Below are 27308 nucleotides of genomic sequence, written 5' to 3'. Positions count from 1 at the left end.
CGTTTGTTTTATCGAAGATAAACCATCAGGGATTGGAATGTTGGTGTACAGCGCCGTGACGTCTAGTGTTGCGAGAATTGTGTTGTGGGGTAGTGTGCCTTTAGTATTAATGTCTTCTATAATTCTCAGCAGGTGGGGCGTATCTTGTACAAATGACGGAAGTGCTTTTGGCAAGTCACCGAGGTAGTGGTTAAGGAATGTGGAGATGCTCTCTGTCGGGGTGTTGTTGTTTGATACTATCGGACGGCCTGGGATAATAGCAGTGTATAGTTCCGCGGATGGAATTTTATGAATTTTCGGAAGGTGGTAAAAACGTCCGGCAGTTTTGTTGCTTGGTTTAAGAAATTTGTATTCTGATGGTGTTATCAATTCATCAGCCAAAAGTGATTTCAGCCTGTTGGTAATTGTCACTGTGTAGGACAATGTCGGATCGTTATCTAGTTTGCGGTAATGTTCTGGGTTGTTTAGTTGTCTGTAAGCCTCGTGCTTGTATTTTTCTATTGGCCAAATAACTATACTTCCACCCTTATCTGCTTCCTTAATAACAATGTCATTCCGGCAGCTCAGATTTGAAATGATATGACTCTCCGACGCAGTTATGTTTTTAGGTCGCTTAGATGTCTTGGATTGGCTTATAATTTCTTTAGTGATAGTTTTAAGGTATATGTCAAGTTCTATGGCTTGTTCTGGTTCGGGAGTCCAAGTGGATTGGGCTCTAAGTGGTGTCGTCCCGGTGTCTGGTGTGTCTGCAAAAAAGTGTCGGATACGCATTCGTCGGGAGAATTCCGAGAGGTCCTTGTGAAGCTCGAATTCATTTATTGTGTTGTTCGTGGGGCAAAAGTTTAAGCCCCTGCTGAGTACGGCTATTTCTTTTTGACTTAATGTTTTAGAAATGTCTATAACATTGGGGCGGTTTAGTTCTGTGGAAATTTCCTTCCTGTCTGGTACTTCTAAGCTCGAGGTCCCTCTTGTCTGGGTGTGGTGGCTGTTTGGCTGGAAGGTTGTTTTTTGATTAAAATTTGCTTTTTTCCTTTGTTTTTGAACCAATTTTCTAGATTGTTTTTCGCCGTAATGTTCTAAATCTCTCTTCTCATCTGGTGTCAGGGTTATGTTCCTAAGTCTGTGGTTAAAAGTTTCGATTTGCTCTTCGCAGTGTTCTTTGAGGATATTCAAAAGTGAAAGTGAGGCATTATGTAATGTTGTTTGCCAGTTTGCGCGATGGTGTGGTGGGAGTGTTCCTAGAGCTGGTACAGCCTTGAGTGTTAGGCCTTTAGGAATTATATTTTTCTCTGTGCAGCTTGTGTAGGTTTTCAGATGGGAGGTGTAGCTCACATGTTTTTTGGCAAGTTTTCTAGCCTGTAGGAATTCGGTGCTTCGTGGCATTGAAGAGTTATTGATTTGCGATGTCTGTCATTTACTTGTCTTCTTGCGGGCAGATTTGCGTGGGGTGTTTTTCTGTTCGGCCGGTTTATTATCGTATGCCTGGCTTAATTCGATCTCGGTCTCTGTTTGAGTTTGTGTGTGTGCAGGCAGGCGTGTGGGGGTCTGTGTGTAGACTTCGGTGGTGGGTTTTCTGTTGTCTGTTGCCATTTTGTCTGTTTGCACGGTGGTTGATGTCATTTTTGGTGCTGTGTGTGCCTTCTGGTTCTTTTCACATTCCACTGTCTGTGTTCCAACTGTTCTTGTGTTGACTGTTTCACTTGTGCAATTCCACTGTCTGTGTTCCAACTGTTCTTGTGTTGACTGTTTCACTTGTGCAGTGGCTTGCTTCACATTCCACTGTCTGTATTCCCTGTGTTCTCGAAGTGACTGTCGCAGTTGTGTTGTTCACGGTTGCACGCTCCGCAGAGTTGGTGGAGGTGGTATTTGAGGTGGAATTTAAAAGAGTTTTTCTGTACTTGTCCTTAATAAAGGACTTGATGTGTTGGGAAACTAGCTCTCTAAGGACTGTCTCTAAGGACTGCTACATGGGCAAAGGATAACAGGGGGCACTTACCCTGTTCCGTCATCGTCAGCTGTCATGGAAGTCCAAAAACAAGAAAGGGGCTGACAGATGGAATAGCACACTGTGGTATAAAGTTTGTAAACAGGGATGAAGGACTACGTTGTGAAACAAACAAATCACTCGGCGTGTTAAGTTTGCTCAGGATGCATCGAGGTGTGATGACTTCCCAAACGGGACGCGAACTTTTCAGCGAGAAATGGAACAAAAATACCATATGCAGCAGCTATTAGCAATTCTAGCCCTGAACTACCTATTTTCTAAACACATTTCCAAAAACGCAAACAATACCTAAGATGCCCTCGGGCGAAAAGAATAAAGCTGTTAAAGAAGCACTTCCTTGGTATCATTCCGATAAGACACAGCGCGATTTATACCCTTTACAAATAAGGCAGGGTGAAAACTTCGCAGCTCAAAAGAATCGACAAGAGTTATGCATGGAGCAACTAGCAACAGTTAAACATGTGCGAAGCCACGCATAATATAGATGTATTAACATGAAGTGCGCGACAGCTGGTGCGAGGATTTACCGCGCCACATGAAACCAACAATTTCGGTTCTTGCAAACTTCAATAGCTTTAACATACAATGCAATGCGCTCGTGCAGTCGTGCTGCCTAGCTAGCGCAACGCGGTAAAGAAGCGGAAAACAATATAAGCGACAAGCAGCATTCCCAACTTTAGCGAAATGCCTTTAAACCTCATGCTGCACTGCAGACGAACTTCGTTGCTCACGCGTCTAACTATGATCGAGTGGAAAAAAACACCGACGAGACAAAGGAAAGGATGAGAACAAGAAATTTCCCTTCGAAGCGACGATCCATTTTTGATACCGCTGCTCCCGCTGATGAGACTTTGCCGGGAATGATTAGAACCGTGTCGCCGACACGTTTTCACCGGTATTTGAGCCCCCCACCCTGCAACAATTCTTCTTCGACATTCCCTGAAGCTTTGGCCACCCCACACGTGCGAATGTTGTCGCCTATCTTGCTCTGAAAACGTGAATAAGACAGAGAAGCACGATCAACGACACAACAAACTACGGCGCGCGCCAGGCTCCTCTCCCGCGTGTTCTGCGCAAGGCCGCCACCAGTGGCGCGTCCGTCGGCGTGCACGGCGCGTACAAGTCCGTGCTACACGAATATTGAGGCAGACAGAAGCGGATCACAGACCATGACCGCGCGCTGGAACACCGTAGAAAATGACATAGTTTCGGTGTCAGCGCGCGCGACTGCACGACGTGGGAACAAGCAGACAAAACGGAAGTGCATCTTTTCATTCCTACTAGTAATAACCAACTTATCTTCTGCCAAATTCAGGGAAATAGAATTTCGAAAGAATACTGTATCAGTTTAGATTGATTTAGTGGTGCTCTTTGGTGCCTCTTGTAAGGGGGCATTAAAAGAGAAAATTCGCTGCAATGAAGTTTTTCGTTGTAAGTACGACTTCGTTTTATCGGGTCTCACTTGTCCATTGTCTTCAGCTATGACCTTACGATCCTGAAATAACATTTGCAGATATGAACAGTTCCTTCGTGATAGTGAAGTTCTGGTGAAGAAAGTAATTGGACAGCACACGAGACATAGAGACAGCAGAAATCGCCAAGCTCAGTGAAAAAGTGGCTAGCGCTCACTCGATCAAGTAGTCTCGGACAGTGCTAAAGTAATTAGGGGGACCTTAAAGGAAACAAATATGGTTGAGCTTTGTTAGTTAATTACCTGTCGGGAATGCCACAAATACTACTCTTACCGCGAGAGGAGGTTTGATAACCCAGAAAAGATGGCGAAACAGAATATACTGCTGGCGACGCCGCCTGTTAAGTTCCCACACCCGCTAGCCATGACGCTATTGATTTTGACTGCGTCTTCTTGGGCCTAGTTAATTATTTACTGGTAAACATAGACTGCACTGTATTCCAAAAGAGCCAAAGACTGAACTTGGCAAGTTTCGTGAGCTTTACTGCGCCACAACGACGCGGAACCACCCGAAGAGACGCGACTCTTCAGGTGGTTCCGCGTCGAGTCGCTGGCGTTTGGCCGCGTTCTCCCGGTTCGGGATCAGCGCGGCGACGACGTCTGGCTTCCGTCTCGTTGATGCGCACGCTCGGACCGGATTGTCGACGGATACACATGGCTTCTGCGTGCCGTTGCCGATACACGGGATCGTATCGTGTCAGACGCCCGCGACCGTTCATAAATCACAAGTTATGCAACCTTAACGAAGTGTGCACCTTCATTCAACTTCAACGCTCAAAAAATACAATCCTAAACAAGCAATCAAACCACATATGCGTAGCATCGGGTCGCCCAGCATTTCTTGTGTTCGTTGCCTGGTCGTTGGCTTTGGACTTTGGTTCAGTTTGCATTGGGGTAAAACTTCGCGTTCAATCATCTTTCTTTAAGAAAGGGGCTTTTTTTTTTTTTCATTTAAGAGAACAGAATCCATAGGCAATTCAACATGGTGGCGGTATAATAGACTATATTCACTGAGGGGCTCACGTTTTCGTGACGCTTGCGGCAGAAAGGAAGTGCTACATCCGCTGCCAAGGTCAGCGAGTGGGGGCGCTGGCTAACGCTCCCAGGGTTCTACTAGGAAACATAAATACCCACGAAAGTGGATATGCAAACGGCGCCGCGGTAGCTCAATTGGTAGAGCATCGCACGCGAAATGCAAAGTTTGTGGGATCGTTCCCCACCTACGGCAAGTTGTTTTTTGATTCACTTTCATGTCCATTAATTTATCGTTTCTTTTTTTCATTTATGAAGTACAAGTAATTTCCCCTATGTTGTCCTTGGTGTCAGTGTTTGTCTTCTTATGATATGGCTAATAAAAATCGGGCCCCTCGGTTGACCCCCTTTCTTCTCGTTTAGCGCTGGAGTGTGTCGCTTGCGCCGGCAGAATGCGCAAAAGATAACGCGGGAGAAGCTTAAATACCAAGAGCTCGAAAATCCTGTCTTCTGAACGACTGAAAACAGGCTTTGCACCCACGCATTTCTCTTGAGTGCGAGTAGAAGGCATTCTGCGAGCGTCTAGCATGGTCTGGCTGAGCGCCTGTGTTGCTGTCCATCCCAGTGTATGTAGCGTACTATATATGGCGTCGGCTGAGGCCAGTTTTGGAAACGCGCAGTCGCCCGTGCGTTAGTGCTCTTAAAGTGCAGGAAATAATGCCCGGTAATGGGGGAATGCTTGGAAATGAGATGCTTTAACTTTTAGTACGGCTTAGAATGGAGTCGGGTATTTTCGACGGCATGTATGTAAAGGCGAATTGCCTTTGTTTGTAATGTCTCCCATTCACCACTTTCGCACGTTTCCCCTCTACACGCAGTATTCCTATAAGGTCTAAATACCAAAAGACGCGGACGTACTTGCGCCACGTACGTCCGCGTCTTGTTCCTTATGTTCGTCAGTGTAACACTAAGCGCCATATAATCATGAACGTCCACCAACTAGTCCCGTTCATTGTTTTACCAAAATGACAGGTTTGTAATTTACTTTTTTTGTTTCAGTTGATGCCACCCGCGGTGGAACTTCGTGCGGGAACTACTGCTGCTTACGTGGTGCCACAAGGTTGGATGAACGCACATATAGAGTGAAATAAACATTTCCTCATTTACAAGGCGTTTTGTATTTATTTTATGAAATTGCACGTGGCACAGATTCGATGGAGGCTTGTAGAGATCGTTCGCAATCATTTAATTGAATAAACGATTCCGCAATAAGACCTCGCGCGATTGAGCAGCAGAAGGAAAAAAAGAAAAAGGCGCTGAGTAGCGCAGCCGGCGTAGCGTGTGCCAGCTAGGGTTCAAAAGGCGCCAGCACAAAACCGAAACCTGAAGGAGTAATCCCATCTGCTTGGTGCGCTACTGTCAGTTCGGCCTCTGGGCTCTATGGGAGTGTCCGCTCTTGTTGAATGTCTTCCTCTATGCATTTATATTGCCGCCGCAGCATGAGAAGAAGCAGGAGAGAAGGCCTGCGTCTTCGAATTGGTTGAGCGCCGTCCCGAGGTATTTTTCGCGCCTTTTTCTCTATTTTTTTTCCTCGCTTCCACATCTCGGCGCGCTCGTCACCATGACAGTTGGCCGTCGAGTTGATGCGGCGAGGCATTCGCAAGGTGTTTTTGTTTTATGTTATGGATTGATGCTAAGGGTACTAAAGGTGTAAACGTGTACAAACGGAGCTTTTTCCTTTGTTGACGTTGTACGGAGCTCATGCACGGGTAAGCTTATGCACGGGTACTATTCCCGGTGCTCGTTCAGATTTGCTTTCCTGATTGCGCTATCGTCAGCAAGTGTATGAAGCTGTGAAGTGCGTAGGCTGTGTGCTCTCATATATCGTGCTAAAAATGTAACACGCGTTATTGCTGTACTACTGAGAGTGCGTAGCTTCGTCACTCCATGCTTTTGTTAGGCATTGCAAATATATTTTATAAGGATCAGCTGTTCATTACCAAGTGTAAATGATTTTGACTATTGCGAGTAGGCTTTCTCCCTTTCGCCGTCTCAATAGAATAAAGTGGCGGACGAGTTGGCTCATATTGACTTGGAAACTGCGCAAAGGGGGAAGGTGCCGGTGCAAACCATTTGCATGTGTAACTTTCGTTCTTGCATACGCGTTGTTTACAAGTGAAGTACAGGTTCCGCTGTGATGTTTGCGCTTGAGAGTCGCGTTATTCAGGCGAATATGTCACGTGTCTTGCGTTCGGTCATCGCGGTACTAAGATGATTAAAGACCCGCCGTGGTTGCTCAGTGGCTATGGTGTTAGGCTGCTGAGCACGAGGTCGCGGGATCGAATCCCGGCCACGGCGGCCGCATTTCGATGGGGGCGAAATGCGAAAACACCCGTGTACTTAGATTTAGGTGCACGTTAAAGAACCCCAGGTGGTCGAAATTTCCGGAGTCCCCCACTACGGCGTGCCTCATAATCAGAAAGTGGTTTTGGCACGTAAAACCCCATATATTATATTATTATTATAAGATGTTAAATTATGAAGCTGTGCAAGCTCGACACACTGCAGTCGGTTGGGTACACTCGTAAGTACACAAGTACGCAAGTACACTCGTACGCACTTCGAGCAGCACAAACACATCCGAGTTGTTGAATCATTAGCTCCATGCAAGGCTTGTTCCATGCAGTGCTTGCTGCACACACGCAAACGCACCGCCTTTCGCGTGTACCGGTGAAACCTCAACTTCATCGCAGCCCTTTCACGCCGGGCTAGTGTATTTGGAAAGCCAAATAAAGAATCTGATCAATGCAACTGAAATAACTCACGAAGCGGCTTGATCTGCGCAAGCCGCAAAAGTGTTTTTGCCTGCAGTTACACTGGTCGTGGACGACGTAACACTCAAATAAAGCTCTGGCAAGTGTACGAACATCGTACATACATTATTGGGGAGACAAAGAGCTCTCATGTTTGTGCTGGAACTCGACACGAAAAGGAATTTGTCCAGTAAACCAGACTCAGAAGGTAAAACTGGAAGCAGGCATCCAACCCGAAGCGGCAAAACAAGTGCGCAGTTACTGTGCTGAAAAAGCACAAAAATAATCTGCTTCTGTCAGTTTCATAGCGTTCCATCATCGCTCCTAGCACAGCACACAATAAACAAGCCTTAAATAGGGTAAAAATCCATGCACAAATACCCAACAACAATTTTTAATGTCTCACCTCGAATAACTCTATCACGAAGCCGGCGCGACCCGGAGCGAACAACCAAACTGCGAGGGACGAGTAAGCGCGAGCGGTGAGAGATATGGCTCTTTATTAAGAAGGGAGCACTGTCTTCTGCAGCACTTGAAGGCGCGAGCGGAGAGGAGGCCAAGAGGAGGAGCTGCTGGGCGAGGACGAATGTCGATGCCTTTAGTTTTATTCAGAGGGTTTAGCGTCTCAACAGCGTGCTGGCCACGTATGCAAAAGGACCACGTATATGCAAAAGGAGCAATGGCTCCAAAGCGTGCGTGCACTCAGCGTCGAGGACAGCCACGCCCAAAAGAAGCGTCGCGCGGCACAGGAGCGTCTTCGCTACTCAGCGAAACGTGGCGCAGACAGCGAATACATGTGTATAATATATACATGCAACTATAAGATTAATTGAATTACATACAGCCCCATAATTCAATTAAAGTTTAACACCTATGACACGATGCGATGTGCCATATGTGATGCAATGATAATGTTCAACCCTCTCAGAGATTATGAACAATGACCAAAACAATCATATAGTTTTGGCACATACGTGTTTTCGCATCGGGATGCATTATCGAAGTTCCGACCGCGTTCAACGTGCGCTGACTCTTCTGCGCGAGGATCCAGTTGGCGCATCTGCGTCGCACCTTCGATCGCGCCGGCAATGTAGATATAGTCCTCACCCCTGCTGGCCGCACCGTCTCGTGCCGCCTCGGGTACCTTGCTCCAGATTCTGAACTCACCAACACCCAAGTACAACCTCCACAAATCCGGCAATGCGTAACGGTCGCCTTCGTACCACGAAACATGCACCCGGATTTCCATGTCAAACGTTGCCGCTTTCGTTCAAGAGCGCCACAACAGCGATGTGGCGATCAACACATGTACCGTATATATAGACGCGGCTGCGCACCCCAGTCTACAAGTCCACACAGTCAGCGTGGTCGACCACACTTTGCAAGAGCTAACGTCGACCTCGTTTAAATTCACCGCCATCAATGCAGCCCAAGGGGCGGCCATTGCCCTTGCCATCGCCTCTAGACCAGACCTAGAACATGTCACCGTGATCTCCGATTCCCAAAGCTGCTTGTCGCAGCTTCACCCGAGGCCGACTCTCCACTGCCGCCCACCGCAGCTTTTGCCTAGCTACAGTCATGCCACTGTTTGGATCCCACCGATGGCATCGGTTGTTGGGAACTCGGCGCTGACGCCCGTGGTTGTACCTGGGTCGCAAGCCCCAAGGGTAGCGTTGGCCTGGCGGCCTGGGGTACAACTGGAAGCATCCGAAGGTCCCGGCAAAGCATGAGTCGACTGGTAACAACAAAACAACTTGTTTATTTTAACATCGCAAAGAGTTGGCGGTCAGGTTGACCGAAGTAGAGAGACGGGAGAGCACTTTACTCAACAGAAGAAATCGGAGCCCTCCTTTTGGCGTCCGGGGGCAGCTGTTTTTATACTCTCGCAGTTGAGGGCAAGAAGGAACCCCTCAATAGACGAGCACGTGATTGTACAATGGGCTAAGGTGACGCACACTGCCGCCGGTCGGGCACAAAGACTGGAAGGAGAGGGTGACCCCCTGCTGTCGCAGCGCCTGGTTCGGGCACAATGACTGGAAGGAGAGGGTGACCCCTGCTGTCGCATCGCCTGGTTCGGGCACAATGACTGGAAGGAGAGGGTGACCCCTGCTGTCGCATCGCCTGGTTCGGGCACAATGGCACATACACTCACACACGCACATGAAGACACGTGGCATCGGAACATGCCTGGAAACGCCTGGAAACGCCTGGCGGGGAGCGTTGCGGCGACGCCGAACGGGCCAAAATGTCTGCCGCCCCGCCGCAGTCGCGCCGGCAAAACCGCGTGTCGCAGGCGAAACGCAACAGACCGCCCCGCCGGGGGAAGGAGATCCCGATGGACAGGGGACTGCATCCGCTGTCCGGAGGGATGTCGCTCGATGATGCTCATAACCGAAGTCGGGCGTCCCTCGACGTTTCTTGAGCGCAGCGCACAGAGAAGGCCTCGTTCTCTCGTTCAGGTCCGCACGGGACACTGCAAAGTGACTTCGGGAGAGTTCACATTTTTGTTCTCGTTCCCGGCAAGCGTTAGAACTACGCTGAAACTCAACCGCTCAGTCAGCAAGCACGGCACAACCCTCACTAAGCCCTGCCAGGCTCTTTCCCCTTTTTATACCACTGCCTAGTTCCTTACAGTAGTCTAGCATCACTCAGAACGCGTCCACAAATTGGAAAATTGCACTAGAAAGCATATGATCACTTTGAAACACTAAACAAAAGCAATATGTTAAAAAAAATCCTGCCTCAGGAAGAAAAACATCAGTAACCAACAATTTTGAGGCTGATTCCTACGTTAGGGGCTTCGACTTAAGCCATCGGCGTTACCGTTGAGACTCCCCTTTTTGTAACGCACCTCAAAGGAATATTGTTGTAAAGCGAGGCTCCAGCGCAGGAGGCGGCCATTTTTGGGAGAGATGGTCTGCAGCCATTGGAGAGGGCAGTGATCCGTCTCAATGATAAACCTCGAGCCGGCTAGATAGCATGACAATTTCTGAACGGCCCACACGAGACACGCACACTCCTTCTCGGTGGCGCTATACGCCTGCTCACGACTGGTCAGCTTACGACTAGCATACAGGACGGGGTGTTCTACTTCTCCATTTTCCCGTTGGCACAGTACAACGCCCATGCCTCGCTCACTAGCATCGCACTGAACAATGAACCCTTTTGTATAGTCTGGCGATCGTAGCACAGGCTGGTTTGTTAGGGCACTCTTTAGGGCGCTAAAAGCTCTTTCCTTTGTCTCGTCCCAGACGACTGTTTGAGGCTCTGACTTTCTTAGAGCATCCGTCAGGGGAGCCGCGATATCAGAGTACCTGGGGATGTACCTTTGATAGTAGCCGGCGACACCTAAGAACGACCGAATATCGGTCTTCGTGCGCGGTTGCGGAAAGTCTCGCACAGCGGCCACTTTTATTTCAGAGGGGCGGCGACGACCCTGACCAATCACGTGACCGAGGTAGACAACCTCGGCCTGTGCTAACTGGCACTTAGGAGCCTTTACTGTCAAGCCCGCTTCGCGCAGGCGGGTTAGCACTGCCCGCAAGTGTGCCATATGCTCAGACCAGGATGCGGAGAATATCGCTACGTCGTCTAGATACGGTAAAGCGAATTCTTGCTGTCCCCGCAACACTTTATCCATGAGGCTTGAAAAACAGTATGGCGCGTTCTTCAAACCAAAACTCAACACTTTAGGACGGAATGTTCCCATTGGTGAAATGAACGCCGCATACCTACTAGCCTCTTCTGTGAGTGGAACCTGCCAATAACCCCTGACAAGATCTAGGGTGGAAATAAACTGAGCGCTACTAACTTTCTCAAGGCGCTCCTCGATGTTAGGGATCGGATAAATTTGATCCTTAGTGATGGAATTAAGCCTGCGGTAGTCGACGCAAGGACGAGGTTCCTTGCCCGGTACCTCAACTAAAATCAAAGGGGAGGTATAATCACTCTCACCTGCCTCAATAACACCGAGCTGTAGCATTTTCTTTACCTCAGCCTCCATAATATCGCTCTGGCGGGGTGACACCCGATACGCCTTGGATCGTACTGGCTCAGGGGAGGTAAGTTCTATATCATGAGTAAGTACAGACGTCCTACCAGGCCTCTCAGAGAACAGACCTTGAAACTCTTGTAATAGCTGGTGTAGTTCGGTTTTCTGCTCGGGCGACAGCGGTGCTTTACTGATAAGGTCACTAATGACTTGACCGGTGTCTTCCCTGTTCGTCACTGAGCCTAGTCCCGGAAGCTCGACCGGAAGCTCTTCAGGAACGTTTACCATCATGCACACCACTGCTTCCCTTTGTCTATAAGGTTTGAGCAGATTACAGTGGTAAACTTGCTGTGCTTTCCGCTTTCCTGGCAGACTTACCACGTAGTTAACGTCCGAGAGTTTCTGAACAATTCGTGCTGGGCCCTCCCACTGCACGTCTAGTTTGTTGTTTAGCGATGTGCGCAATATCATGACCTCATCGCCCACCTCAAAACGACGGGCCCTGGCTGTCCGATCATAATAAACCTTGGCCCTCTGCTGGGCCTTTGTCATTGCTTCACCTGACAACTCCTGTGCCCTTCTTAAGCGTTCGAGGAGCTTAAGTACGTACTCCACCACGACTGGGTCGTCGCCCCTACCTTCCCACGATTCTCGAAGCATGCGAAGCGGAGATCGAAGCGAGCGACCGTACACCAGTTCAGCTGGCGAAAACCCCGTAGCCGCAGGCGGCGCGGTCCTTAAAGCAAACATCACCCCAGGCAGACACAGCTCCCAGTCAGTTCGATGTTCAAAACACAACGCTCTCAACACGCGCTTCATGACGGAGTGGAGCTTCTCAACGGAATTCGACTGTGGGTGGTACACTGAGCTGTGTAGCAGCTTTACCCCACACCTTTCGAGAAAAGTTGTCGTCAAAGCGCTAGTAAACACTGTGCCCTGATCTGATTGGATTTCCGCAGGAAAACCAACACGCGCAAATATGGACAGTAGTGCATTAACTATCTCAACTGAGCTGAGTTCTTTAAGCGGCACTGCTTCAGGGAACTTTGTCGCTGGGCAGATCACAGTCAAAATGTGTCTGTACCCCGTGGCTGTTACCGGCAGAGGTCCCACTGTATCAATAACGAGCCGTCTAAAAGGCTCCGTAATGATAGGTACCAATTTCAACGGCGCCCTCGATTTGTCCCCTGGTTTGCCCACCCGCTGACAGGTGTCACATGACCTCACGAAGTGGTCTGCGTCCCGAAAACACCCTGGCCAATAGTACTCTTGCAAGAGACGGTCCTTAGTTTTCTTAACTCCTAGGTGTCCGGACCACGAACCCCCGTGTGACAAGCGCAACAGATCCTGACGATAGCATTGAGGCACGATCAGCTGATCGAACTCCACTCCTCGGCGGTCTAGATACTTCCGGTACAGGACTCCACCTCTTTCCACAAAACGCGCAGTTTTCCTGGCGATACCTTCTTTGACATTGCAGCGTATGTTTTCTAGGCTACCATCCTTCTTTTGCTCGGCTATCAAAGCCGACCGGCTGACTTTTAGCAACCTATCAAGTCCGTCTGACGTAGGCGCGATGAGCAAATCAGTAGATAGCTCTTCTAACTTTCCCGTGTCGGGCGTTTCCTCTCCAGTATCTGGCGCCTTTAACGTTACAGACTCAAGTTTATTCAGTTCGGGCGTGCTCTGAATATCAGCTTGCTGCGCCTCTGACCCTTTTTTGTTGTTTGATAACGTCGGCCCCGCAACTACCGCCTTTGCAGCGAGCTCCCGAACCTTCGATCTGGTTAAGGCCTGAACACTAGCTTCACCAAACAAAAGCCCCTTCTTGCGCAGGAGGTGATCGGACCTGTTTGAAAATAGGTACGGGTACTGGGGGGGCAGCATAGATGACACTGCCGCCTCCGTCTCAAGCGCTCCGAAAGGTCCTTCAATAAGCACTTTTGCTACCGGCAGACACACGCTATGAGCTTCCACGGCTTGCTTGATCCATGCGCACTCGCCCGTGAACATATGGGGTTCTACATAAGACGGGTGAACTACATCCATCGTAGCTGCGGAATCGCGAAGCACTCGGCACTCTTTCCCGTTCACGAGGAGGTCTCGCATGTAAGGCTCGAGAAGCTTCATGTTCTCGTCAGTGCTGCCTATTGAAAAAAACACAACTTTTGGTGTTGTTTCCGGACACTGCGCCGAAAAGTGACCCGGCTTCTGGCACGTATAACAAACGCGCGCTCGCCTCATCTCGAACCGCTTTCTGCGTTTGGCTGCCGCCGTCTCTTTACGTTTGGTCGGACTGCTTTCACTCGCATCCTCCCTACGCGTGTTCCCCTTTACTCTCATGGGTGTGAACTTCGGCCTCTCAAACTTCGAGCCAAATTCACCCTTTTGACCGTCCTTAGCTCCGCGAGCCCGACGCGTCACAAACTCCTCGGCTAGCTCAGCGGCTTTAGCCACCGTACAAACGTCTGGCCTATCCAAGACCCAGTATCGCACGTTCTCCGGTAACCGACTATAAAACTGTTCTAGCCCGAAACACTGCAGAACTTTCTCGTGGTCACCAAACGCTTTCTCTTCTTTGAGCCACTCCTGCATGTTTGACATTAGCTTGTAGGCAAACTCTGTATATGACTCATTCTTGCCTTTCTCACTTTCCCGAAACTTCCGACGGAACGCCTCCGCAGACAGCCGGTACTTTTTTAGAAGACTCGATTTCACGGTGTCGAAATCCTCCGCCTGCTCTCTATCCAAGCGAGCGACTACGTCGGCCGCCTCGCCGGGTAACAAAGTGAGCAAGCGCTGTGGCCACGTTTCCCGAGAGAACCCCTGCTTCTCGCACGTTCGCTCAAAGTTAACCAGGAACAAACCAATGTCCTCTCCAAGCTTAAACGGCCGCATCAGGTCAGTCATTTTGAACAATACGCGTTCTCCTGCACCGTGTGCCTGACTTCCATTACGAGCGCGTTCCATCTCTACCTCAAGACGCTTCATTTCCAAAGCGTGTTGACGGTCACGCTCTTGTTGCTCTCGCTCTTTCTGTTCTTTACGTTCACGCTCCTGTCTTTTTGCAGTCTCCCTCTCTTCAATGGTCTCAAGGCATTCCGACAGCTCGTCATCCTCAGCCTCTAACTCCAGAATAGCCTTTAGCAGTTCAGGTTTTCTTAGTTTGTCTGAGACATCCAGACCCAACTCTCTTGCAAGCTCCAACAATTTCGGTTTGCGCAACGACTTCAAATCCATGGCTGCTCTGAATGCTGCTTTCTCTACTGCTTACTATTGTCTTGCCGCAAACTAACCCGGCAGCAACGACAACCACAATTACCAGCTCTGTTTCTGACACTAACAAAAGCCTGGCAAAGCTCAGAAGAAGAAAGTCCCGCACTCACCAAACCTCGCAGGCAGGAATTCCGCGCAGTCGTTCCGCTGCAGGCAACCAGTCGTCACACAGGGCTCGTTGCACTGCTCCCGGATCGTCGTTGAGCTGCTCAGCATGCAGTCAACTGCATCTCTTCGCTGCTGGCCTCCGTTGTCGCGATCTCACCGCTGGCAGACAGTTGTTTGAAGTCGGAGGCGATCTCACCGCTGCCAACCAGATGTTTGGATCCCACCGATGGCATCGGTTGTTGGGAACTCGGCGCTGACGCCCGTGGTTGTACCTGGGTCGCAAGCCCCAAGGGTAGCGTTGGCCTGGCGGCCTGGGGTACAACTGGAAGCATCCGAAGGTCCCGGCAAAGCATGAGTCGACTGGTAACAACAAAACAACTTGTTTATTTTAACATCGCAAAGAGTTGGCGGTCAGGTTGACCGAAGTAGAGAGACGGGAGAGCACTTTACTCAACAGAAGAAATCGGAGCCCTCCTTTTGGCGTCCGGGGGCAGCTGTTTTTATACTCTCGCAGTTGAGGGCAAGAAGGAACCCCTCAATAGACGAGCACGTGATTGTACAATGGGCTAAGGTGACGCACACTGCCGCCGGTCGGGCACAAAGACTGGAAGGAGAGGGTGACCCCCTGCTGTCGCAGCGCCTGGTTCGGGCACAATGACTGGAAGGAGAGGGTGACCCCTGCTGTCGCATCGCCTGGTTCGGGCACAATGACTGGAAGGAGAGGGTGACCCCTGCTGTCGCATCGCCTGGTTCGGGCACAATGGCACATACACTCACACACGCACATGAAGACACGTGGCATCGGAACATGCCTGGAAACGCCTGGCGGGGAGCGTTGCGGCGACGCCGAACGGGCCAAAATGTCTGCCGCCCCGCCGCAGTCGCGCCGGCAAAACCGCGTGTCGCAGGCGAAACGCAACACCACCCAGCATCAGCCTCGCATAAACCCCAGTTCACGAGACTGTTCGCGGAAACCACCGAACCCACGCTGTCGTCCGAGCCTAACATGGGCACCGCACCAGAACGTTGACCGTGACCCCACGGCCCACGGTAGAGTCCATACCCCCAACTTATCACACCCTCCTCCAGCATTATCGCCTATCCCCGCCGCCTGTACGTCCCTGCTAACAGTACTCTCACCAGAGAAGCAGCCATTGCGTGGCGGCAGCTACAGACCAATCTTTTCCCGCACTTAAGCCTATTGGGGGCGAGCTCCAACACTGGAAAAGCTGGCGCTGCCGTCGGCGTGACGTAATATGAAGGCTCACGTGCACACAGCGGCCGCGTCGCCTGCTTCGGAAGCGCCGAAGCGAGCTGAAAACGAAAGTTTAATGTCCCGCCTGCGCTGCGGTTCTGATTAAGTGGGGAGGTTTTGCCGCTTCGGGTGTCTGCTTGACAACACTTGAAAGCACTGCTAACAGGTAGTGGCGCAACGGATCCCAGTGTCAGCCTTCACACGCAGCCGCAGGACAAGAAATTGCGTGAAGCTTGGACCGCGAAACTTAGAACCACCAAGCAGCCATCGGCTACAACCCGGGTGTGCAGCAAGCACTTCCGCGAGGAAGATTTCTACGACGGCGTCGGGCTGTGATGTTCGGTGAGTACCAGACAGCGCACATGCACTGAGACGCTCGCTCGCGCGCGCTGCCCGGCTAATGTTATGACGGTTTGGTCTATAAACTTGTCGATGCTAGATACTGGCAAGTTCACTGGAATGGAAAGGGAGCGGTAAGAAGCATGTTAAAAAAAGGCATGACATATGGTCATGTTTATGTTATGAGTTAATACACTGGATTACGAAAAATAAGCAGCGGGAAATTGCTCGCTGAGAAGACCGGCAAACATACAGTGCGCGCAACTTGCGGAATAATGATATTGAAACGTCCGAGAATTTATAGGAAAAGAAAAAGAGATTGAATCGTCGCGACGGCACAAGTCGCCGTAGGCGTCGGAGTCCATAGCTATAACGAAATCATTTTTCAGCAGCTCTGCTAGCGTCCATGAAACATTGGTTGGTTGTGTACTGTCAAATGCTCATATACTGCGGCCAAAGCTCACAGCAGGGTGCGAAAACGCGCTCGCAGCGAAAGCGAAACATTGTGCTCGGAAATGCATGCAGACGCGCACTCGGTCGCTGCGAATCCGTGCGATCGCTGCAATGAGGCTTAATTCGGTTATGCTCCATTTGGTTATACAGGCAGCCCACTATATTCCAAGTCCTCGCCCCCCAATATCATGCATGCCTCAGCGATTGCTAACCTTTCACGCAAGAATCCGGTCCGGGGGATTCCATTGCGGCGATCGCGCGCAGTGGGCGTTCACTGTACGTATTCGTAGAGATAGCGTGTGTAAACCATTCTGTGCTTTCTATTTGCCGAAGATTAATATTTTGACAGTGAAAAACGCCCCTCGTTTCGAGAGTACTTACATAAGTGTCCAGGAGGGCTCCCACGTGGTGTTTTTATTGAGCGCCTACAACCAAACCTATGAGGAGCGCGCCGCGTTATCACTCATATACTACGCAAGCGAGGCGCTTCCGACAGATGGCAACTCCGCAAGTCCTCGCCCCCCAATATCATGCATGCTATTCACCCCACCTTTTTTCCCTACAAGTTCCCTCACTGAGGCGAGTACGCATCCCTTTACCACTCCACCTGGGCATGGCGAAACACACGCGCCCGTCAAAAATCCTACCCCCGAACAGTGGGAGACCGTGCTGTCCAGTTCGGACCTGCGTAACGAGTAACAGCTGGTGTTGGCGGACCCAGCAGGCAGCCAAGTCCGTAGGTATCCTGGACTAAGGACCCCCCCCCCTCCCATCCCTTGGTGCGGACCTAAAGCAAGACAAGGACCCTGGCATGACGAAGCTGCCAACTCGCGTTCTTTCATTGTTCTTCATAAACGTTTTCCTCCTCCTTCGCACCGGCTGCATGCTCATGTCCAAAAGCCTCTGGTGCCTCCGGGTTATCTCGTCGAGTTCGACCTGCAGCACAGCTAGCGCGACGCGCCGGTAGGTGTGCCTTCAGCGGCGGCCGCCGACAATCGACGCCAAGGCGGTAGCCCGTAACCCCTCTGTTTACAAGCGCACACACTCGATTCTGAGGCCCTTTCGAGAACATGGCCGTACACGGCGTGCGTTCCGACATTTCCGGCGGTTCCGGCGTGCAAGAGCATAGAGCACTGGTTGTGCTCTGTGCACGCGTCTATTTACACACGTCAGGAAGCCGTCACGCGTAGGTGGGTCGAGCTTGTGCAAGTGGTGCGCATCGCTTCTGAACCAATGTACACGGCTGAGTTCTGCTGGCGTTCGCTCGAGCGTGGCTCCTACTGCTGTAAGCGCGACGCGACGCCCTTATGCTAAACACAGCGAGTAGGCCATACTATATGCACAACGTATTTCTGCCACAAAGTTATTCGCGAACCACAACGGGAATTACTATTAGAGCAGAATCAAACTAACGTCGTCACTCCTGTAGACATCTGTCGTTCCCATGCCCCTTCGTATATTATGGAGTAACATTCACCTATTAGAAAAAATAGAAGGCATGGAACTACAATGAAAAACGAAATCTTCGTAATACGCAGCTGCCATAGCTCTTCGGCGCCTCTACTTATATATGGAGGCACGAGTTTATTGTGAAGGGTATCCTTAGAGGTCGGTCTGAGTCAAAGTATTCTGGTCAGCGAATCACCGGATTCTGGAAATCGAACTTTTTCCGATACAGTTATCTTGAGACATGTCTAAACGCTTTCATGGAGTTCCTGCATGACAGTGCCGCGTATACGAGACTGAGCCCTCACACCACATGCACAATTCAAGCCATCATTTTTAGTCCAATCATCATCAGAGTTGCATTTTTCTTTTCTAATCGACTTATTTGGAAAACAGCGCGTGAGCGCTCGTGGCCAGATGACTACGGCAATTTCGAGAGTTTTTTCCTAGTTTTCCGTACATCGGACAGGGCTGAGCGCTGGCTACAGCTACCTAGCGAGACCTGTCTTCTGTACCTGCTGTGCGCTTCTGTGCTTGGAAACGACTGACGCGTCCGTCGGGTCGCATAGCAACAATTTCCTTTGAAAAGCGAAAGCACGTGCGCCACAGACGCACGAATGAATACGCAAATAATTTGTCAACCTTACGACTGTCCTTCGAGTGGGAACAAGTAGCTTGCGCTGTGATGCGTAGCAACAAGTTCTTCGTAAATTAAAAGCGAGAGCACGCCAGTTTTCCGCATATTGACCACCTCCGTATAAGGTCGTAAGAGAACAGGTCGAAACGTTTCTTCGGCGGAGTACAATTTATCAGTGATCATGACATTGTTGTCGCCATCGTATATTACTGCGAAGCTGTTGATGGCTGCGATTCCGCGAAATTTTCATGTGTGCGAGCAAAAACTATCATCATCAGCAATGGCTCGTGCCAATGCTCGTGCGTTCGTGATCGTCTTCCACAGTTGGCTCCGTTACCGCTCATCATGCCAGCGTTCCCATACTGCCCCTCGCGCTCGTGGCACTGCTCGCGCCTTCAACGTCTTCTTCCACAGCCGGCTCCGATGGCGCTCATGCCAGCGTTGCCATACTGCCCCTTCCTCTGCAAAGGGGCTGACGGCACTGGCCATTTGCTAGTCGGTGCGGTGATTTCGGTCTCGCATTCTTTGCATCAGTATATCGCGAAATGAAAACACAAACGTATATAACGAATGTATAACACGAATGAATGCGAATATATAAAAAATAATGTGTGTGCGTACCTTTCCTCACGATGACCACCGATCAAGACAATAAATGTGTTCATACATTTGTTCAAAATTCTGTGTCACCTCTTTGTCGTGTGCTACACAGCTTCGACGGTCATGCACCTTCACAGAGTGGAAGGGCTGATGATTTTGTTGACGTTACCTTGCTGCTGTTGTAACACACGCCAATTGCTCGCCTTAAACAAACACGCTGGTCCATTTGTTAACGCTGTGCAGAACCCAAAATAATGCTGCGGAATAATTCAGATAACATCATTTCCACAGTGCATGGAATACGCATAATTTTTACGCTGTCTTTTTTTCCTCGATGCACAACAACCAGCACAAGCGGCCGCTTTATTTTTATATTATTCATCACCTGAGTGACCAGGACAGTCGACTGCGCCTTCGGCTCAGTGTCCGGACAAACACAATACATTTTCTACATTTACAATTGCTTGAGATGGTTCAAAACTACAAGAAGACTGCACAAAATATGGGCGGGACGTGGATAAATAGCGATAATAGTATTAATAATCAATATTCATTAATTAAATAGCACACGAAAAAAGATACAAATTTAACAAGACATTCCATTGTACTCCACAAGAAATTCCTGGACAACAGGTCAAACCTCTCTGTGACTGAATCCTAGACTAGAGGCTCTGAACGGGAGTTCAATTGCAACGCTAAACCTAGCTGTCGCTGTCAGTGCATCGGGTGATGCACTGACCGCGCCAATTGTTTCTCTTCAAACGGGATTTTTCACTGATAGTTGTAGCGGCCCATAAGAGGCAGCAACATTTCATCCTTATGTGCCTAAACGCCGGTGATCTCAGAAGCCGCACTTTTAGGCAGTGTAACAAACAAAGAAACAAACAAACAAACAAACAAATAAAAAGAAACTTCTGTCTCGCAATATACAGCACGCGTTTAGAACGTTTACTTTTTGACCCGACTAAGTTATATTAGCCCTCTCCCTTTTTTTTTCTTCCTGACTTTGCCGCCGTACAGTAAACGCAGCCCGTTGGACACCATAGCAGCGTCACGCTTTCTGAAGTCTCCATTTCTCATTGGCGTCAAGTGACGTACAAAAGAGAGGGGGGAGGGAGGGGGGATGCCTTCAGCAGCTAGGAGTCACTTCCAGAGCAGCGAAGAAAGTGCGTGCAACACGTTTCTCGCAAAGCGCTGGTGCAAAACTCATTTTATTTCATCAATACACAGAGAAACAGGGATCACAAAGCAGATCTGACCAATTGCCTAGAGTAAATACATTTGATGAAAAATTTGCATGCATGTAAAGTTTGTAAATTATCGCTGACCCTGAGCAAAGAAAAAAAAGACGGACAATCTCATTTCGTCCTCTAGCCTGTATGCGTAATCAATCTCCACGGTTGAGTAGGTGGCAGCCACTCGAGGGAAGCCGCCCGCAGATTCAGTCCACCAGAAAAGCCTGAGTGAGAGCCGCAATGGGAGCCCCCGTCGGAACGCCCGGGAACGGTCCCGAGCTGGCGGCGATGTCGATGTGCGAGTAGCACAGCGGTCGCTCGGAATCCAGGCCGTGCTGCGCGGCAGCAGAGAACGACAACACCCGTTCAAGGGGCAAACTTCCCCGCACTCTTTCTTGCGCGCGCACGACATGCCAACAACGTGCGGACCGCGATTAAAGCAGAGCCGCCACGACCCGTTCTTTTTTTTTTTTTTTCTCCTAGCCGCTCAAGTACTGAGGCGGCGAGGGGAAATTTTGTGGCTAAATTACGTGCCGGGCTGCCAGTCTACGTCGAAAGTGTACATAATTGGAAAAATGTAGTACCAACGTCGCGATTCGATGCAGCTGCTGCGCGCACATACCAATTCTATCGATTGCAATGCAAAATAATAACAATGCTGCGAAAAATACTTCAATGTCGTTAATATTTGAAGACTGGTTTGCCGAAAGCGAACCGCCTATAGCCTGCGATTTGACAAGAAAAAAAAAAAAGAAACGCTGCGAAGGAGAGACTGACCTTGTCCAGACCGGACGCCTTGATGAGGAAAGCTGCCGGCATCTGGTGACCCCGCGGAGTACGCGACGAAGGCTCGTTGTTACACTGGATCAGGTCCTCGTACTCGGATGGGCCTCGCACGAAATTGTAGTCCTGCGCATTAGCAACAATAAGCCACGAGCACGCGACGACAGCGTGCACGCCTTGAATTAACATCTTAATGTAAAGATGCACAAAGGCTCAAGCAGGAGCGGCAAAAATAACTACAGAGCAGAGACAGAGAGAAAGAAATAACACACATCAAGACACATCAAGACAGGCAAGCAATGACACGTTACAAGATATGACCTTCAATTAGCGCAACAGAATTAGGGCAATTTTCAGGCAAACTGTTACAGTCGACAACAGTTCTGGGGAAGTATGAACATTCAAACAGGATAGTCCTGACAAAGTATATATGGCATTAGGGATTGCGAATGAGTATGACGCGTTTGGCGAGTTGATAATGGTGTAATATATATAGCCTATAGGCTAACGTTGATGGCAAGCATCCGGTGTAATAATTTGCAAAAAAATGTATTTCCTAGGAATTTTCTTCTATCTTGCAGTTAGATAATCGAATTGCTCTCCATAAGTTTGGCTATGGAATCCTCGCGGTCGTATTTCGAAAATATAAAGCGGACAACCTTCCTCTGAATTTTTTCAAATGCATCAATGTAAATTTTTATGCGGCGGTCCATACTACAGAAGCATATTCTACTTTTGGCCTAATAATTGATGTATATACTAATTTATTACATGCGAAAGTTGTGGAGAAGCTCAACTCTCTTGCGCCCCCTGATGTCATCCCGCATAACGTTGTTCTCGCATCTCCTATAATGCGGCTTGCCCGCGTAGCTAAGCGCCACCGGCGGTAGGCGTGGTTGCAAAATAGTAGGCGAGATGACGCAAGTGCTGCGCTGCTAACACCACCTAACGACGGGTTTGCTCGGGCGCAAAATGGAGTGTTCCTCTCTGTCTTGGGGTCGCCAGAATAAACGGACTTGTCGCGCGCCTGTCACCACGCTCTGCGGGACCGTCTCGCGAGGCTTCAGGGTGACCGTACAGGCGAACGATTATTAGGCTTGGCGAACATATTCGCTCGATATCCTGAAGCGGTGAGTCGGACTTTCGATTCGTCCGCGCCCATCGGCATCTTCTATTAGCAGCAATTTCGCTCGCTGGCATTGGTGCATGAAAGATGCAATAAATTCCCTTCTGGTTGTCTACACTACTGTGTTGTTGTTGCTTTTCCCCAAGAGTACGTTTGGAGACTCCACAGGATGCATCCTTAAGCCTGTAACAATGTAAACAAGGTCCTTTTTTTTTCTTTTTAAAGCTGAAGTGCCATACATTTCAAATACGTGTATTACAACTCAATTTTTTGCATAGCGTTACGCCTAGGTATGGATAATCACTCAATTCGCGTAAAGGATCAGGACCAAGAGAATAAGAGAGTATCTGTGGACTCTTTTTACTTGTTATTCGAAGCATGACGGCCTTATCAAAATTAAGCCTTATGCCGCATTCGTCGCACCAAGAGATAATTCTATCGAGTGCAGCGTTATGCACTCTCTGATCATCACTTGTTTTTACCGCAGTAAAAAGCATACAATCGTTTACGAACAACCGGATTTCAACCGGCTCTGCGATTACGTTGGCAATGTTACAAAAAATTCAGAGAAAAAAAACTGTCCAAGGATGCTACCCTGGGGAACACAATGGAAATGAAAGAACATCAGATGCCCACCAATCAACAACATACTGGCTGCAACCATACAAATAAGCGGATTTCTGAGATACAAGAAAGCTCGGCAGCCTAGTAAGTTCAACTTACCGTATCAGGTTGACATGGCAAACCAAGTCGTATGGTTTAGAGAAATTTAATAACGTGAGATCTAGTTGACCTGCCTTATCAAGAGCTGCAGAAGAACAAATTACGGCTGACAACTGTATGACTGTCAATAATCCTTTTCTGAAACCATTGTTGTACTGGTGATAGAATGTAATCTAGAAACTTTTTAATGAACTAGGCCGAAATATGTTCAAGCATCTTACATGAAGAAGATATGATTGAAATGTGGTGATTATTTTTTTTTTTTTTTGCTTAAAACATTCTTAAAACATTCTTAAAAACAGGTGCGATACACATGCTATTTTCCAGTCCTGTAGAACAGCCGCTGGACTAAAGAGCGCTTGAAAAATCACAACAAGGAACTTCGCAAGTGACTTAGCATAACGGCGGAGGAAAGCGTCTGGTATGTCACCAGGTCCGGGAGACGATTTAATTTTCAGTCTTAGCAGAATGTTTACGACACCTAAATATAATACCATACCTTCAACGTCAAAGAAACAGGGTGCGAGCCGTTAACTACAGGAGAAGCATTAGAAACACTAGAAAGACACTAGAAACACATTAGAAAGACACTATGTAAATGGTGGTTGAAGTGCTGCGCTATTTCCTTCGGGTCAACTGTCGCGCTACTATGTGAGATCTTGCTTATTGGTTTCTTGTAGTCACGAATTGGGGGTATTCCAAAACCGCTGGGTGTCATCTCTAATGAATCTCGGTAAAGTAGCATCAAAATAAAGTTCATTTGACAGGGCTGATTGCTTCATACAGCACAGTGCGAATAGCAGTCAGGCGGTCCGACAAAGGCACTCTGCTTTCTCGCTCGCTTTGCTTTGCGTTTCAGATGTGTGACGTGTCCATTAATCCACAGAGTAAATTTGGCTTTCTTTTTTAACTTGGTCGGACACAAAGTTGTTAACACGAAAGAGGCAGATACACTTTAATTCATAACAAAGTAGCCCCAGTTCCACACTATGAAAAACCATAAAACGTGCCTGGGTAATATAATATGCCACTGCCATCCGCACGTGAGAATTTTTTTATGCTGCTAAGCGCAGGCGCACAGTGCGAAGCTTCGACGTGAAGAGAGAGTGGCATGTACCAAATTGTGATCGAATAGTCTCGATTCAACGGAAACAGAAAACAGAAAAGCAACGCAAAGAACGAGGCAAAAATACAAGGTCTAAAAGTGAACACGAACCATGTCCAAAACGTGTAGGTTCATTACCAATCTAAACAAGGTCACGTTAATTTAAAAATTAAACTCTGGAATTTTACGCGGCAAAACCAAGATATGATTATAAGGCATATGTCGTACTGGGGGTCTTACGGTTAACTTCGACCACCTGTGGTTCTGTAACGTGCACCAAATCCATGGTACACGGACGTTTTTTTTCTTTTTTTTGCATTTCTCCCCTATTTAAATATGGCTGTCATGGCCGGGATTTGATCCCGCACCCTCAGGTTTAGCAGCGAATGCCAAAACCACTGCGCCACCCCGGCGGGTACAAGGTCACTTCCAAACATAAGGCCAAAGGGCATATTAGTATTTTTAGGAGAAGCAGAGCCAGCTTTGAAATGCTTGGAAATTTAAAATCACCAGCCACTATTAGTTTGCCTTTCCTGAACTGTGACGCATAGTTATATAATTTAGTAAAAAGTATGACATCGGAGTCTGGTGCTCTGCAAGCAGCAAGCAGAACGATGGTATTACCAAATACTTCAACCTTGAGATGCAAGGTTTCAGTGTCATCTATCTGGTATAGAACAGTGGCTTCAGTGTTTCATTTCAATGGCTTCTCCGCCGCCACTACTGACTCTATCCCTTCGGAACAATCTATAGGCAGGGGGTACTACGTTCTCATCACGTATAGTACTGTGAAGCAATATTTTTGATGTCACAACAATACCTTGAATCATATGCTAGTAAGAATTATTACGCCATAATATGAAGACGCTGTGTGGATATGACACACCCCGAAGCGGCCCGAAGAAATTCTGAAAACTTAAGGACTAACCTCGCGGCGAACGGTGGACACCTCGAACAAGTCTCCGATCTCGTCACCAGCAGCTTTCACGGTAGCGCTCACGGCGTTCAAGCAGGCTGGGCCGTTATCCATGATGACCTGGAACAGCAGCAATGGGTCAGCGTTGCAGGCAGAGTTGGCTAGCCCCGCGCTAGACACTTACCGAATAGCCTTCTCCAACAGCGACGCATGCGTGTCCCGTAAGGGTAGCGATGGTGAATATACGTGGATTCACTTCATTGAGTGCCTGTAATGACAACGAAGGGCTTTCACTTTAGCACTGCGAAAGCAAAAGCTACATACATTCAGAGCATTGTCTCCTAATGCGCAGCATTCTTTGACTCAACTGTTGGCTTTGGATTTTGTTTCCCAAATTTCAGTAGGCCTACCACAAAATTCCAAGTTGGCCCACCCCCATATCACCCGCAAATTCAGGTTGGCCTACCCCCATATCACCCCCAACTTTAGGTTGGCCCACCCCAAATTTCAAGTTGACCTGCCGCCGAATTGAGGTTGGCCCACCCCCAAATTAATGTTGGCCTTTCCCCATATCACCTCCAAATTTAGATGGTCCACCCCCATCTCACCCCCGAAATCAGGTTGGCCCACTCCTATATAATCCCCAAATTTAGGTTGGTTCACCTTCAAATTTCAAGCTAGCCCAACCCCTTATCACCCCAAATTCGAATTGGCCGGACCCCACATCACCCCCAAAATTAGGTTGGCCCACCGCCCTTTACGCCCAAATTTAAGTTGGCTTACTACCAAATTTCAAATTGGCCCAATCCCACATCACCCCCATGTTTAGGTTGACCCAGTCCCAAATTGGGGGGGGGGGGGGAGTTGGCCCACCCCAACCTCATGTATTTTCTATGGAGCCCTATGCATTCTTACGTGACAGTTGTCACGCGTCACGATTTTCCGACCGGAATTGCCGGGGTACTCGCCAAAGGATGCTACGCATTGAGAAGCGCATCGACAGCAGACGAGCATCACCTTGTCCTTGTACTCGCAAACAGCGTCCGCCATGGCCATTCGTCCTTCGGCGTCGGTGTTTCCAATCCTTACGCGCACCCCCGCGCGCGATGTAATGATCTCGTCGGCCACGTAACACTCTGCACGAGTAAGTTCGGCCAGGGGTTCATTGTTGCACAGCGACATGCGTGCGAGCTGCGTCACCAACTAAGCAATGGCGAGCGAATGACGAGCGGCCGCGAAAGCGCCCCTAGCACGACAAAACACGTCCACAACGCACGCGGCGAACGCTCATTACGATAAACTAAATAGGAGCATGTTTTAGTAAATTTTGTTAGAAAGCCTTTTAGAACAAAACAAACAATTTCTATATAGTCTCGTAAGTATTCATGAAGAGACAGTCCTTTTTCGACTGTCCGTGAAAAAAAAAATGAATGAAAGAAAATGGAAAGGAAAAGTTCATGCAGAAACTCCTCTGGGTGTTACATCTAAGTATGCGTAAGCATTGTGCTACTTGCCCATCTCCACGCAGCCGCAGTGTCATTATCAATGTTATAAAACTTGATTCGGCCAGCATAAACCCTTATCAACCCTCATCGGCCGTTATCAACCTTATCGAACATGATCCCACCCTTATCAACTCTTATCAGTCCTTGCCAACATGGATGTCCAGCGGGTATGCAATGCTTTATTTATGGCTTGTTTCGAGCTTGTTCTTTATTGAAACGTATGCTGTTCGGAGTTTTGTATGGGTGATATCAATCAATGGTATGCACTGTTCGCTTCACTTTGCTGAGCAATTGTAGCCTCTGCCTTAGGTGGGTATGAACCATTGCATTCGCCTTACGTGACGGAAGGACCAATTTCTCGTTGGGTAGGCATACAAATGCTTACACATTTATAAAAGCATGCAGCAACCACCGACGATGAGTATCAATGTACTTGACTAGACCGATCGAACGGGCGAGCGCTAATTTTATATATATATATATATATATATATATATATATATATATATATATATATATATATATATATATATATATATATATATATAT

General features: G+C 48.6%; 1 protein-coding gene across 3 annotated transcripts in view; it reads right to left on the bottom strand.

The window, feature by feature from the left end:
* Positions 1 to 20559: 20559 nt before the first annotated feature.
* Dip-B (Dipeptidase B) overlaps positions 20560 to 27308 on the bottom strand; it is a 62897-nt gene continuing 56148 nt past the window's right edge. For all 3 annotated transcript variants that reach the window (XM_075669378.1, XM_075669383.1, XM_075669391.1), the window contains exons 12-16: positions 26272 to 26390; positions 25439 to 25522; positions 25267 to 25374; positions 21379 to 21510; positions 20560 to 20936 (exon numbers count right to left, since the gene is read on the bottom strand). In XM_075669378.1, coding sequence (XP_075525493.1) covers positions 20808 to 20936; positions 21379 to 21510; positions 25267 to 25374; positions 25439 to 25522; positions 26272 to 26390 — 572 coding nt within the window. In that variant the 3' untranslated portion in view covers positions 20560 to 20807. The remainder of the gene's footprint in view (positions 20937 to 21378; positions 21511 to 25266; positions 25375 to 25438; positions 25523 to 26271; positions 26391 to 27308) is intronic.

Source organism: Dermacentor variabilis, chromosome 1, assembly GCF_050947875.1.
Source record: "Dermacentor variabilis isolate Ectoservices chromosome 1, ASM5094787v1, whole genome shotgun sequence".
Classification (NCBI taxonomy): Eukaryota; Metazoa; Arthropoda; class Arachnida; order Ixodida; family Ixodidae; genus Dermacentor; species Dermacentor variabilis.
The sequence above is the reverse complement of the archived record's forward strand: the minus strand, read 5'-3'. Positions and strand labels throughout refer to the sequence as shown.